This window comes from Gracilinanus agilis, chromosome 2 (assembly GCF_016433145.1).
Source record: "Gracilinanus agilis isolate LMUSP501 chromosome 2, AgileGrace, whole genome shotgun sequence".
NCBI classification, from domain to species: Eukaryota; Metazoa; Chordata; class Mammalia; order Didelphimorphia; family Didelphidae; genus Gracilinanus; species Gracilinanus agilis.
This window is the reverse complement of record NC_058131.1, coordinates 527,484,769-527,499,936: the sequence shown is the minus strand read 5'-3', so window position 1 is coordinate 527,499,936 and position 15,168 is coordinate 527,484,769. Positions and strand designations below refer to the sequence as shown.

Below are 15,168 nucleotides of genomic sequence, written 5' to 3'. Positions count from 1 at the left end.
AGAAGCAGATAACAAGGGACGGGGATGCTCAGACCCTTGAAATTCGGGGGACATAATCAATGAGTGCTTGCCCACCATCCAGAACCCTGGGGGAGTGGGTGCCAGAGGATTATGGTTTCATGTGATATAACAAGCCACAGAGCACACCATTCCCTGCTTGTTTCCCTTATCCTCTTAACTACAGCATCCCAAGAAATATTCTGGGTTGTACTTAGTGAGCTTCCACAGAAAAGTACCGTGTGCTTCTTGATGAGGCTGATGGTGGCCAACTGGTCCTTGCCGTAGTCTTGGCTGCTCACTAACAGCCGCTTCTCTCCCAACCAGCCTTCCAAGTCTGATACATCGAGCAAATACTGCCAGGAGAGATGTGGCCAGCTATGGTACTCTCAAGGTGCCATCCAGCTTTGGTCTTAGTGTGCTGCTTCAACATTCTCTCTTGTGACTAGCACCAACAGGGTACCTTGTCCTCTCCTACAAGTGGCATCCAGCCCCTGAAGCTCATAATTTTTATTTTCTTGTATCAACCTCTATGAATTTGGCTCTTGTTCCCACCTTCTGAGGAGTCATGGAATCATAGGTTTGGAGTTGGAAGGAATCTTAGAGGACATCAAGGGGTACAGACCATCTAATCTCTCCCCCCCCCCCCGTAAACTTTTGTAAACGAAGAAACTAAGACCCAGAGAGATTAAGTGCCTTGTCCAGGGGCATACAGTTAGTAAACAAATGAGGCTGGATTCGAACCAGATCCTCCACACCATTTGGTTTCCTTACTAAAGGCAAACTCCTATTAACTCTACAGACTCTCTCCATAAGCTGCCACTTCTCCCAAGAATGAAAGGATATAAAAGGCATGTTTACTCGTCTTCACCGTTATTATTACTTTCATAATTAGTTGAAGGGAAGTGTGGAGAGATACAGGGCTTGGAGTCAGAAAGACCTAGCTTGCTGTTTGACAAGCCTTGACAAGTCACTTGCACCCTTACTAATCCTGTGAGCACCTCATCTCTGGGGATCTGTTCCTGCTCCCTGACTTCCCCTTGCCCACCCCAGACTCCCCTTTCATTGCTTTATACCTGATACAAGGCAACAGAGTACTGCAGCTGCCTGGCTCGCCCCCGGCAGGCTTCACCCAGCTCTAGCCAGCAGCTCTCCAGATCCTGGCACCGTTCTGTGATGTCCTGTGCAGAAGGGTGCCCACAGGCTGCCATGCTTTGCCCAGATGCTAGCACCTTCTGCATTTGGGCCTGGTGAGCTTTCACTTCTGCCTGAAGCTCCTTGGGACAAAAACATGAGCTTAAAAGGAAAATGAGGCCTAGGGTGGGGATGGGGATAGCAATCACTATTTTTTTTAAACCCTCACCTTCTGTCTTAGAATCAACACTATGTATTGGTTCCAAGGCAGAGTGTGGTAAGGGATAGGCCATGGAGGTTGAGTGACTTGTCCAGGGTCACACAATTAGGAAGTGTCTGAGGTCACATTTGAAGCCAGGACCTCCTATCTTCAGGTCTGACTCTCAATCTACTGAGCCATCTAGTTGACGCTTATTAATTATTAATAGTAATTGCTAGGGGCAGGTATGTGGCTCAGTGGTTTGAGAGTCAGACCTGAAGATAGGAGGTCCTGGGTTCAAATCAGGTCCACTTCCTATTTGGGTGACCCTAGGCAAATCATTTGCTCCCATTTGCCTGGACCTTGCCTTTTTATCTCAGAGTTGTTACTAAGACAGAAAGTAAGAGTTTAAAAAAATTAATTACATTTTTTCCTTTTTTACAAACCCTTGCCTTTTTAGTGTCTTGTCTTAGTGCCAATTCTAAGATAGAAGAGCAACAAAGGCTAATAAATCAGGGTTAAGTGACTTTCCCAGCGTCACACAGCTAGGAATTGTCTGAGGTCACATTTGAACCCAGGACCTCCCATTTCTGGGTCTGGCTCTCAGATTCACTGAACCACCTAGCTGCCCCCCCCCTCTAATCTTAATAATAATAACAACAACCAGCTTTTACCTTGCTCTTTAAGGTTGGCAAAGTGCTTTTCATGTGTTAACTCATTTGATCCTTATGGCAACCTTGGGAGGTAGGTGCTATCATTATCCCCATTTTACAGGTAAGGTAACTGAGATACAGAGAGGCTGAATAACTTGTCCAGAGTCCCATGCTAGTCTATATCAGAGGCAGAATCTGAACTCAGGTCTTCCTGACTCTAAGCCAGCCCTATGTACCCTACAACCTTGCTAGCCTCATCCCTGTTGTGACTAGAGGTGACCGTGCCACCAAGAACCTCAGCCTCAGAGCAGCTGGGAGCAGGGCTGCTCAAAGAACAGGACATTGGAGGAAGGTAGGAAGAGGCAGAGTGAGTGGAGAGCTCGGAGGATCTGAGGGCTGGAGTGGGAGGGCTCCTGTGTGGAGAAAGGGAGGGCCAGGGTCACCTTGTGCTTGTACAGAAGCCTCTGGGCTGCATCCAGGGATTGGCCGCAGACCTTGGAGCTGGCACTAGGCAGGCGCTCCTTCACCCACGTGATCTCCAGGCCTTGCAAGTGGTAGAATTGGTAAAGTTCCACCGATGCTCTCAGTTGCTGCCGACGTGCTGCCAATGGCCCCTGAAGAGCCTGAAACCTGGGTTCAAGAAGGATGGAGTGAGAGGGAATGAATGGCCCTTTCCTCCCCTTGCAGGATCAGGTAGGTGGCACAGGGGTTAGAATGCCAGGCTTGGAGTCGGGAAAACCTGGGTTCAAATTTGGCCCCAGATACGTCCTAGCTGTGCGACCCTGGGCAAGTCACTTGACCCCAATTGCCTAGCCTCTGCCACATTTCTCCCTTAGAATTGATATTAAGACAGAAGAGAAGGGTTTAAATGCTCCTAGCCCTGACTTACAGAATAATAATGTTGATGACGATAAGAGATAGCATTTAATGGACTTCTATACTAGCAGCAATGCAATGACCTAGGACAATTCTGAGAGACTTATGAGAAAGAACACTATCTACATCCTGAGGAAGAACTGTGGGAGTGGAAACAGAAGAAAAACAACTACTTGAACACATGGGTTGATGAGGATATGACTGGGGATGTAGACAATAAGTGACCAACCCAGTGCAATTATCAATAATATGGAAATAAGTCTTGATCGATGACACATGAAGAAACCAGTGGAAATGCATGTTAGCTACGGGGAGTGGGAGGGAAGGAGGGGAGAGTAAGAGCATGAATCATGTAACCATGGAAAAATTTTCTTAAAAAAAAATTTTTTTTTAAACCCTTGCCTTCTGTCTTGGAGTCAGTACTGTGTATTGGTTCCAAGGCAGAAGAGTGGTAAAGGTAGGCAATGGGGGTCAAGTGACTTGCCCCAGGGTCACAGAGCTAGGAAATATCTGAGGCCAGATTTGAACCCAGGACCTCCCCTCTCTAGGCCTAGCTCTCAATCCACTGAGCCACCCAGCTGCCCTTCATGGAAAATTTTTCTAAAAATTAAAAAAAAAAGAGTTCGAAACTGGTAAAAAACAGAACAATAACAATTAACATTACAGAAATTGTTACCTGTATAGTAGGACACTATAAGAGATGGAGAAAAGCATACAATCTGGGGGTATTCGGTAAACTTTTAGCAATCAGATTTCAAAAAATAAATGTGCAACACACACACATATAAAAACAAAGATAGCATTTATAGAGTGTCTGCTATGTGCCAGGCACTGTGCTAAGAATTTTATAATTATCAGCTGATTTGATCCTCACAATAACCCTGGAAGATGGGAGCTATTGTTATCCCCATTTTACAGACGAGGAAACTGAAGCAAACAGAGATTAAATGATAAGTAGGAAGCGTTTGAGATGGTTTTGAACTCTGATCTTCCTGGCTCCAGGCCTGGAACTCATTCCACTGTGTCACCTCCCTACCCAGGCATAGTGGATAGGGCACTGAACTTGGAGTCAGGAAGATCTGGGTTCAAATCCTGCCTCAGATACATTCCTCGTATGACCCTTAGCAAACCCTTTAACTTCTCTAGGTCTCAGTTTCCTTATAAAATGGGGATGATAATACTTATACTACCTACTTCCTAGGAGGGTTTTAAAGAAATCATGTTGTAAGTCTCAATGTACTATAGAAATAGAAGCTGTCGGCATAGTGGATAGGGTACTGGAATTGAAGTCAGGAAGGCCTCAGTTTGAATCACATCTTGGGCAATTTATTTGCTATGTAACCCTGGGCAAGTAATTTAATTTCTGTTAGTCTCAGTTTCTTCTTTCTGAAAAATTTTTATTCAAACATATTTTATTTTCCCAATTTTACATGTAAAAATAATTTTCAACATATGTTTTCCAAAATGATAAGATCCAAACTGTCTCCCTCCCTCTCTTCCCTTCCTCCTCTTGGAGATGGTAAGCAATTTGATTTGGGTCATTCATGTATTATCATGCATAACCCATTTCCATATTGGTCATTGTTGTAAGAGCACACTCATACAAAACCCAAACTCCAAAATAAAAGTGCAAATAAAGTGGAAGATGGTAGGCTTTGATCTGCCCCTGACTCCCACAGTCCTTTCTCTGGAGGTGGAGAACACTGTCATAAATCTCTCAGAATTGGATCATTGCTTTGCTGCATGTAACTAAGTCTATCACAGTTGATCATCGTACAATATTGCAGTCCTCCCAGTTCTTTGGTCTCAGTTTCCTCACGAGGAAAATGAGGGGAATGAACTTGATGGCCACGACTGTCCATTCCAGATCTAAAACTATGATTCCCTCCACCATGGCCTAAGTGCACTGTTTTGGTTTATTCCTCTTTTTTATTTAGTAAATACAATAAAATAAAATGAATAAAATAAAATTTAATAAAATTCCTTTATTATCTCCCACAAAGGGTCCTTAATGGCTTCTGTCCCTAATGAGTCAGTCTTGGGTTTAATAGTCAATAAAGGAATGGAATTTGGTCAAACTCAGGTACAAGCTGGCCATAACTTCCTGCCTTTTCTGGGAAGAGTGCAACTCAGAAGTTCCCTGTGTGGTTTAGGGGATGCAGTGCTTGACTTGGAATTGGGGATATCTGAATTTGAATTCAACCTCAGACACTGACCAGTTGTATGACCTTGGGAAAGACTCTTGGTCTCAGTTTCCTCAACTATGAAATGAGAGGGTGGTACGTAGTGACTTTTTTTTTTTAAACCCTTACCTTCTGTCTTGGAGTCAATACTGTATATTGGCTCCAAGGCAGAAGAGTGGTAAGGGTAGGCAATGGGGGTCAAGTGACTTGCCCAGGGTCACACAGCTGGGAAGTGTCCGAGGCCAGATTTGAACCTAGGACTGCCTGTCTCTAGGCCTGACTCTCAATCCACGGAGCCACCCAGCTATCCCCAGTACTTAGACTTCTAACTCACATTGATACAGCACTTTATGGTTCACAAAGTGCTTTACAAATATCTCACTTGAACCTCTAGACAACCCTGGAGTGGGGTGGGTATATGCATTATTATCCCCATTTTACAGATGAGGAAATGGAGGCTCAAAGAAGGACTGGCTTAATTGTTACATAGCTAATGTCTAGGCAGAGTCTGGACTCAGGCCTTTCTAACTTTATGTATAACATTATATCCACTGTCACTTGTTATTGCTGTTTGGTTACTTCCGCCACGTCCAGCTTTTTGTGACACCATTTTGGCATTTTCTTGGCAAAGTTGTTGGAGTATTTCCTTCTCCAGCTCATTTAACAGGTGAGGAACTAAGGTAAACAAGGTTAACTGACTTGCCCAGAGTCACACAACCAGTAAGTATCTGAGGCTGGATTTGAACTCAGGAAGATGAGTCTTTCTGATTTAAAGCCCAGCACTTTATCCATTATACCATCTAGCTTCCCCTAAATCTAGGATCTTTTGTGGTATTGTTATTGTTATTATATTCTGTGGTTAGTCATTTTCAGTTGCATTTAAGACCCCTTTTGGGGTTTTCTTGGCAAAGATACTGGAGAGATTTGCCTTTTCCTTCTCCAGCTCATTTGACAGAAGAGGAAACTGAGGCAAATAGGGTTAAGTGACTTGCCTATGGTCACATAGCTAGTAAGTGCCTGAGACCAGATTTGAACTGAAGACTTTCTGACTCCGGATACCATACTCTATCCGTTGAGCATCTAGATGCCGCTAAATCTAGGAATCTATGTGGTAGAGAACAGGGAGAAGGGCAAAAGCTGGCAGGAAGCCCACCTTTGGAGATATTTTTGTGTCTCATCCAGGATGGTCTGGGAGTCAAAGTGATTGGCGGCAACCCTTTGGGCATGGGTAACAATGGTGCTCATCTTCTCCGCCAACTGTTGGCTCTCGCTTTCCAGTTGCTTCTGTTTTATTTGTAACTCCCGGCTGGAGTGGAGGTCTTGACCCGTCTCTGCACTCTGTAGCCCTCGTTCCATCTGCTCCATTTTATCTTTGGCCTCCTAGGGGTAGGTGAGGGGGACCGCATCAGGACAGACAAATGCCAGAAGAAGATGGTGTGAGCTGGCTGGGTCCATGCACAAATCTAGTTAGAACTGTGCTCAGCATTAGGTACATAAGTGCTCAATGAATATTCTACTTGCCTAGTGCATCCACACCCATCCTACTGAAGGCTATAGTCCTCCACAGACCTCAGAGTCAGCTAGCTAGGCTCCTCTTTCCTGAGCAGACTATCTGGCCCCTCGCCTGCTTCTTATTGTCCAGGACGCCCTCCCCACCCAGCTATGGCTGACCTGCAGCAGCTCCATGAGCTGCGCCTGTTGTCCTGCCTGCCGTAACTTATCTCCTTGTGCTGCCATTTTGTGATTCAGCTCCTTCCACGTTTGGTCCAAGTCCCGCAGCTTTGCTCTCATGTCATCCCCGGCATCATGCTTGGTGTCTAGAAGCTTGTTTCCAAGCTGGAAGAGAGGGGAAAGACCCAGAGAAGTGGGAGGAGGTGGTGGTCATGCTTATTGTTTAGCTGGGGCAGCTAGGTGGCATTGGGCACCCTCCGGATCAGATGGAGACAGCACCCAAGGATGGGTGGAAATATTTAGGATAGAAAGACTTGGGAGAGCAGACCTTGGGACTGAGCTTGCTGCCACTTAACACATTCCATGAGCCGTGGGACAGGGGGTGAGAACCTCAGGCAAAGTTCAGGATGGGGGCTGTAATAATAACTCAAATGTATACAGCCCTTTACAATTTCTCAGATGTTTTCCTCATAGCCACTCTTTGAAGTGGATAATTAAGAGAAGTGTCTTTATGCCTTTTTTATAGATGAGGGAACTAAGGTTCTGAGTTGTCTGTCTGTCCTATAGCTGATCAAATATCAGAGGCAGGATTTGAACAGAGGCCCCTCGCATGCTAAGCCACACACACTCTCTCCCAGACCGCTCTAACAAGGGTATACGGTTAGATACTAGAGAGCATTCCAGGCCTATGGGATTTGGAACCCTTCAGTCAGGGAGATTGTAAATACATTTTTTTTTAAAGAAAAGAGATGAAAGCTAGTTTTATGGGCTAGTTCAAGTCCTACCCAGAGGCAAAGGAGATGGGGTGGGAGTCAGGTGGGTGGTGGGTTAGAATGTTGCCAATTTCAGAGCTCCCGAGGCTCCAGTGGAGAGATTTGGGCCAATTAACAGGCTTGTGCCTGGGGGTTTCTGTTGAGGGTTCATTCTGGCATTTGAAAACAAATTGGCAATGGCTCAGCCCCTATAGAGGCCCGTCTATCCGTTTCCTGCTCTCCCACCTGCTGGAGCTGCTCCACCATCTGACGGTTTGCCAGGACCTCGCTCTCGGCAGCCTCATGCCTTTTGAGCTTGCGGAGAATGATGCCAGGCTCTCGGGATGACTCGTCTGCAGCCATCAAACATTTCTCCTCCATCCACAACATCATTTCTGCCACATCTCGGTTCCATTTCTGCCCAGGAGAATCACCGGGGAAGCTATGAGTCTCTTGGCCCAGGGTGAGGGCGAGTGGGCTAGAAGACATCCAAGGAAAGTGGGGGTAGCAGTCCTTGGGTTAGGGAAAGGCAAGGGATTACTCTGCTCATGGAGAGGTTGGGGAAGGACCACACTCTTGTTCTGCCCTGGAGAGCAGATAGAATGGGCGCTCCTGGCATTGTAGATTTAGAAATGCCAGGGACCTGAGATGCCATGGAATACGACTCCCTCATTTTACAGATGAAGTTAAATAATTGGCGTAAGACCACACAGAGAACTCCAAATTCATCACTTTCTCACTGTACCACAAAACCAGGAATGAGAAGAGTATCAAGGGATGGGAAGAGAGGCAGGATCAGGGTTGGGTCACCCATCATCGCAGGATCTCTTAAGAGTCAGACCTCTTTTTTAATTTTGTTTTTAAACTTTTACCTTCCATCTTAGAATCAAAAGTGGGTATCGTTTCCAAGGCAGAAGGGTGATAATGGTTCGGCAATGGGTATTAAGTGACTTGCCCTGAGTCACACAGCTAGGAAGTGTCTGAGGCCACATTTGAACCCTAGACCTCCTATCTCTGGGCCTGGCTCTCAATCCTCAGAGCCTCCTCATTGGCCATCCTCCTCTCCTGGCCTTTCTAATAGCTCTCCTCTTTGTTCTCCCTCTGGTCTTCACCTCCTGGCTTCCTGGTTTCCTTCAAGTGGAACCTAAAATCCTATCTTCTGGAAGAAGTTTTTGTTTGTCTTCAATACTAATGCCTCTCCTCTGAGATTACATCCAATTTGCCCTGTATACATTTTGCATCTACATAGTTGCTTGTACATTGTCTCCACCATTGGAATATGAACTCTTGACTATGTCCAAAGGACTTTAAAACGGTGCATGCCTTTTGATCTGGCAATACTACTACTAGATCTGTATCCCAAAGAGAATAAAAAAAAGGAAAAGGATCTATTTGTACAAAAATATTTATTGCAGTTTTTTCTTTGGTGGCAAAGAACTGAAAATTGAAGGAGGTCCATCAATTGGGGAATGGTTTAACAAGTTGTGGTATATGATTATAATGGAATACTATTGTGCTATAAGAAATAATGAGTAGAGGAGCATCTGGGTGGCTCAGTGGATTGAGAGCCAGGCCTAGAGATAGGAGGTCCAGGGTTCAAATGTGGTCTCAGACACTTCCTAGCTGTGTGACCCTGGGCAAGTCATTTAACCTCCAACTGCCTAGTCCTTACCGATCTTCTGTCTTGGAGCCAATACAGAAGTAATTCTAAGATGGAAGATAAGGGTTAAAAAAAAAAAAAAAGAATGAGCAGGATGATTTCAGAAAAACCTGAAAAGACTTACATGAATTGCTTCAAGGTGAAGTGAACAGAAGCAGGAGAACATTGTACACAGCAAGAGAAATATTGTGTGATGAACAATTGGGAATGAATTAGCTATTCTCAGCAATTCTATGATCCAAGACAATCCCTAAGGACTCAAGAGTAAAAATGTCATCTGCCTCCAGAGAAGGAAGTTATGGGGTCTGAATGGAGACCAAAACATACTATATTTCACTTTCTTTCTTCATTTTCTTTTCTTTCATTCAAGTTCTATCCCACAAAATGACTAATATGGAAAAACATTTTACATGATTACACATGTAAAATCTCTATCAGATTGTTTACTGTGTCAGGGAGAGAAGGGAAGGAGGAAAAAATTTGGAACTTGAAATGGAAAAAAATGTTAAAAAATGTTTTTACATGAAATTGGAGAAAAAATGAAATATTTAATAAAAAAGAACATGAACTCTTGGAGGGCAGGGATTGTTTTTCTCTTTGTATTCCTTGTGCTTAATATAATGTTTGGCACATAGTCAGTGCTTAATAAAGGTTTGCTGACTTGATTTGACTATTTAAAAGGCTGTCATGTGGAAGAAAGCCCTATTTGTCTCCAGAGAGCAGAGTTAACGAACTGTGAATGAACAGAGCATTAGAGAAGACATCAGCTCAATGTAAGAAAATTTTGTTTTCACTAAAAATCTGACCTATAAAACCTTCTATCAGCCTCTCTGTCTCTACATGAGACAAAAACGGGAAATTCCTTTTAATAGGAATGGATAACATGCACTTCCATTAGGCTGGCATTCAGTACCAACAAGCTGTTTGATCTCCAATGTGTCCATCATTTTGAATTCATTTTGAATTGGTGACTCTTTTAATGAGGCAAATGGAAACAACATTTTCTGGAAGCTTAGGCTTATAGTCCTCAGGCAAATGACTTGTCCAAGGCTGCAGGGCTAAGGATTAAGTTGTTCAAAAGCAGAATGGGATGCTTTAAGAGTTGGTGGGTTCACCCTCACTGGGGGGTCTTCAGGTAGAGGCTGGATGACTCCTCATCAGGAATGTGGATTTATGTTTTCTCATGGATTGGACTAGACAGCTTTTGTGTTTCTGTCCAACTCTGAGATCTAGGATCATCTCTATGATTAATTTTCAGGGATTCTACTCCCCCCCACAATGAAATATGGTCCCTCTAACCCCTTGCCAGGGTCCCATACTTGCCTGTAACTGGAGGGAAGCCAGTAGCTGCCTCTTTCTTTGCTCATTCATCTCCTGGAGTTTGGTCCATTGATCCTGGATACTTGCTATCCTTTCTCTGATCCTGAGCATAGAGGATTCTGGATGAGGGCTCTATTCTGCCCCTGTCCTCCTCCAGAAATTAGAACCCAAACACACCCCACCACACATCAGCAGTTACTAAATAAATGCTTGTTGATTGAAGTTCTAGTCATATTTCTGGCTTCTTAAGCTCCCCCTAGCTTCACTAAGATCCCCTAGGCAGGTTGGCAGAGAAGGTAAGGAAGACGCGTACCCCAGCCCCCAAACTCACATGTGGGTAGCAAAGTGGCAATTCTCTGTCAGCCTCTTCCCATGGGACCTCAGGCTCTCTGCACGTGGACCCAAGGTCTTTAGGAGCTGGTTAAATTCCTGGTGTCGTTGTAATAAATTCTGCACATCACTGACGTCCTCCTGGGGACACAGACATGGTGCTACTTCTAGGTCCCAGGAAGGAAGATAATTGACATCAATTCCATCCTTCCACTCGCATAAGTGACAAACTCAGGGAATCTCTCTCTCTCTCTTTTTTTTTCCTGAAGTCTGATGCAATTTTGGATTTAGAACTTGGATTTGAGCCCCTGCTCTGCCACTTGTTAGCTGTATGGCTTTCAGTAAATCATTTAACCTCGCTGGGTCTTAGTTTTCTCATCTGTAAAATGGGACCAATCACTTCTTCCACTGCCTTCCTCATGGGGTTTTTGTGAGAATGGAATGAGATGTTATCTAAAGCATTTTGAAAATCAGAGAAAATTGGGGGGTGGCTGGGCAGCTAGCTGGCACAGTAGATAGTCAGGTCTGGAGACAGGAGGTCCTGGGTTCAAATCTAGCCTTAGAAACTTCCTAGCTATATGACCCTGGACAAGTCACTTAACTACAATTGCTTAGCCCTTAACATTCTTCTGTCTGGAACTGACAACATAGTATTGATTCTAAGACAGAAGGTAAGGGTTAAAAAAGAAAAAAGAAAAAAACAGGGGATCAGGACTAGAGCTGTGATTTAGTCTTAGAGGATTTTTTTTAGAGCACTGGGAAGTTAAGTCACTTGCCTAGGGTCACACAGCCAGGATGGGTTAGAAGCAGGATTTGGCGATGGCTCTGGGGCCAGCTCACTATTTGCTATGTTCTTCAGTCATTTTTCAGGTGTGTCAGACTCTTTGTGACCCCATTTGAGATTTTCTTGGCAAAGACAATGGAATGGTTTGCCATTTCCTACCCCAGCTCATTTGACAGATGAGTAAACTGAGGCCAACAGGGTTAAATGATTTCCCCAAGGTCACACAGCTACTAACTGTCTGAGGCCAGATTGGAACTTGTCTCCTGACTTCAGAGCCAGTACTCTAACCACTGCATTACCTCAATGCCCTCACCATGCCAAATCATAAATAGGAGCAATTATTATTGTTCTGATCCTGGGCTTCTCAGAATTAACTATTCCCAGCCAGTTCCATAATCCCAAAGTGGTGTGCCTCAGGCTCAGCTTCGTACCCCGAGACTGTCCAGTCGAAGGAAAGCTTCATGGTTGGTACAGGTTGCATCGAAGCGGTTTGCTTCCCGGACAAACATCTGTAGTTCCACCCCTTGCTGCAGCCGCTGCTGGCCCTGCTCCCATGCAGCGTCCACTCTGTGGGCCTGCTGTCTTAGCTGCTTCAGAGCAGCAGCTACTGCCTGGGAGTCCTGGGGTTCCAAGCTGGTTAGCTGCTGGCCTCGAGCCTCCAGCTGTCTCATCCTGGCCAGGAGAAGGAAAAGAGTAGAGTCCTAATCACCTCCTCTCCTTCTCCCCATGCCTAATCTAATGATCGTTCCCATCCTTGAGACTGGAAATATCACCCTGGAGGAGGGATTCTGGAGGAGATCCTCAAGGGTTTTATTTATATTAATATCCTAATGCAGAGGCATCAAACACGTGGCCCACAAGCCAATGCAGCCAGAACCAGAGCGGCTAGGTGGCACAGCGGCCAGAGCGCTGGCCAAGCCTGGGGTCAGAAAGAACAGAATTCAAAGCCAGCCTCAGACACTTACTAACTGTGTGTCCTTGGGCAAGTCACTCAACTCTTTTTGCCTCAGTTTCCTCATCTGTAAAATGAGGGGAAGGAAAATGGCAAACCACTCCAGTATCTTTGCCAAGAAAACCCTTTATGGGGTCATAAAGAATCAGTCACAACAATTCAACAACAACAACAATGACAACAAAAGTCCCACATAAATTCACACAGGGGACTTTGTTATGAGTGGGGCTCCCTTGCTGATGAATTCAATAAACCCCAAAACAAGCTTGGTATTTCCAAATTTCATAAAAATAGGCAATTTGGAAATATTTAATACAATAAGTAAAATACAATAGAACCCAGATCATTTTAGTATGGGGTTTTCTAAGTTAATCTGTAGCCCCCAGGGATTCTTTAGTGGTTCCCATTTCTTTTTGAGTTTAACATCACTGGGGTAATGCTAAGAGAACTGTAAAGACCTTGACTTCTAGCTGCATGTCTCAAGGAGAGGAGCTCAGTACCTCGGAGCTTCCTTCCTTATTATTTCTTGTTTGGTTGGGTCTGACTCTTCATGACCCCATTTGGGGTTTTCTTGGTAGCAATCCTGGAGTGGCTTGCCATTTTCTTCATTTGAGAGATGTGGAAACTGAGGCAAACAGAGTTAAGTGACTTGCCCAGGGTCACACAGCTAGTAAGTGTCCGAGGCCAGATTTGAACTCAGGAAGATGAGTCCTCTGGACTCCAGACTGGGTATTCCATCTCCTGAGCCTATCCTAATTAGTTACTTATATGCATTAAATACATAATATGTACATTATATTCCTATATGTATTATATACTCAATACCAGCTACCTCACCTCACCAGATTGTGAAAAAGTGATTTATAACCCTTAAGGCACTATAGAAATGTGGCTAATATTATTATTTCTTTGCTCCAGGAGGAACCATTAATCAATAAGCCACTAATTCGGGAGGCAGTATGGTATATTGAGAAAGGTCCTGAGTTTGTAATGAGAACTGGGTTCAAATCCTATCACTGCTTTTTATTAACTTATGTGATCCTGGTCAAGGCCTCAGTTTCCTCATCTGTAAAATGAAGATCGGTCTAGATGGTCTATGAATTCCACTGAGATTCTAGCACTATATTCTATCAAAAGCTCTCCCCATTTTTTTCAGCAGTGAAGAGCTGAATAAATCTGAGAGTGGGGTGGGGAAACATGCAAGCACAGAAAAGAGATGCAGGGTGGACTTCCTCAGACGCTCTACAGAAATAGAAATAGCAGGAGTGGCCCAGAAGCTCTGGTTCTTCTCCCATAATCTCCATCGGGCTGGACACTGGTTCCACAAGAATTAAAAAACAGTTGGACAAAGCAAACCTGTCATTTCTCCACAAGGACGCTTTGCCTTCTAAAAAAGTTCCTTATTGAAGAGATGTCAGGCTGACCCCTTGGCTGAGCTGGAGGGAAAAGGGGTTCAACATGTGGACCAGAGAAGGGCCTCCATATTCTCTGACAGGATGGGGGTGGGGGCAGGGACGGCAACTGTCCGCAGGCTCCTGGGGGATCTGGGGTTGTGGGGGCTGCCGTCCCCTCATCCCTACTATTGCCTTACACTGGTATACAGAGCACAGGGAGCTTGTGATGGCCGGTTACACTGTGCTATTATACTAAAGCGGCCAAGGTCCATGCGCCATGCAGCTACCTTTAACCCGTGCTAAAGTCTGCATAATGTATTTTTGTACATTATATCACTGAAGCCTCATGATGAATCTGTTAGGTATCATTATCCCCATTTTATAGATGAGAAAACTGAAGCTCAGAGTCACTCAAGGTCACACAGTGAGTCAGAGTCAGTCAGAATTTGAACCCAGGCCTTAGGGACTTTAGAGGTTATGGAGTCCAACCCTCTTATTTCGCAGATAAGAGAAGTGCCTTGAGGGGGGGTCTCGTATTGAGCCTCCTTGAAAACTTGGGGTGCACCATCTAAGCCTTACTGATGAAAACGGTAGGCTTCAGACAAGCAGCCCTCTGTGAAGGCTCCCTCTGCCCCCCATCTCCACACTAGGCTGCTCCTACCTTTCCTGCTGGGTGCGGATCTCTTCCCACAGGTCTCGGTGCTTCTCTAGCAGTTGCTTGGCTGAGGCCACGTCCACACCCATCTCTTTGCTATCTAGCTGAGACTGAATGCCCTCTGCCCAAAGCAGCAGCTGCCGACTCTCCCTCAGGAAGCTGTGCCCTGCCTGGGCCTGAGTCTGGGCCTGAGTCCTCTGGGCAGCCTGTGCCTGCACTTGCTTCAGCAGGGCCTGCAGGGTCTCCACTCGTTCCCTCAATACTGGGCTCTCGGTAGGGCTTGTCTCTTCAATCCTGAGGGCACAGGGGGGCCTGGTTGCCTTGGAAGGACTGGAAGTATCTCAGACACTAAGTATCTCCACCACTCTCACTCCCATCCCCAAATCCTTTCTGATCAAGTCTATGGTGATGGGTCCCCCCTGTATTCTCTTTCTGTCTGTCTGTCTGACTCTCTCTCCTCTTTCTCCTCCCTCTTTCCTCTCTCTCATCTCTCTTCCTCTCCTCTCTGACTCTCTCCCCCCTCTTTCTTCTCCCCTCCCTTTTCTCTCTCTCTCCTCCCCCTCTCTGACTCTCTATCCCCCCTCTTCTCTCTTTCTCTCCCTCCTCCT

At 45.2% G+C, this 15,168-nt stretch overlaps 1 protein-coding gene across 1 annotated transcript in view; it reads right to left on the bottom strand.

The window, feature by feature from the left end:
• The window catches only part of SPTBN5 (spectrin beta, non-erythrocytic 5), a 91,592-nt gene that overhangs the window by 48,157 nt on the left and 28,267 nt on the right, over positions 1 to 15,168 (bottom strand). Inside the window, exons 17-26 of the mRNA XM_044665113.1 lie at positions 14,567 to 14,854; positions 11,991 to 12,231; positions 10,777 to 10,916; positions 10,449 to 10,548; positions 7,712 to 7,882; positions 6,714 to 6,878; positions 6,196 to 6,422; positions 2,427 to 2,613; positions 1,074 to 1,274; positions 237 to 353 (exon numbers count right to left, since the gene is read on the bottom strand). Coding sequence (XP_044521048.1) covers positions 237 to 353; positions 1,074 to 1,274; positions 2,427 to 2,613; positions 6,196 to 6,422; positions 6,714 to 6,878; positions 7,712 to 7,882; positions 10,449 to 10,548; positions 10,777 to 10,916; positions 11,991 to 12,231; positions 14,567 to 14,854 — 1,837 coding nt within the window. The remainder of the gene's footprint in view (positions 1 to 236; positions 354 to 1,073; positions 1,275 to 2,426; positions 2,614 to 6,195; positions 6,423 to 6,713; positions 6,879 to 7,711; positions 7,883 to 10,448; positions 10,549 to 10,776; positions 10,917 to 11,990; positions 12,232 to 14,566; positions 14,855 to 15,168) is intronic.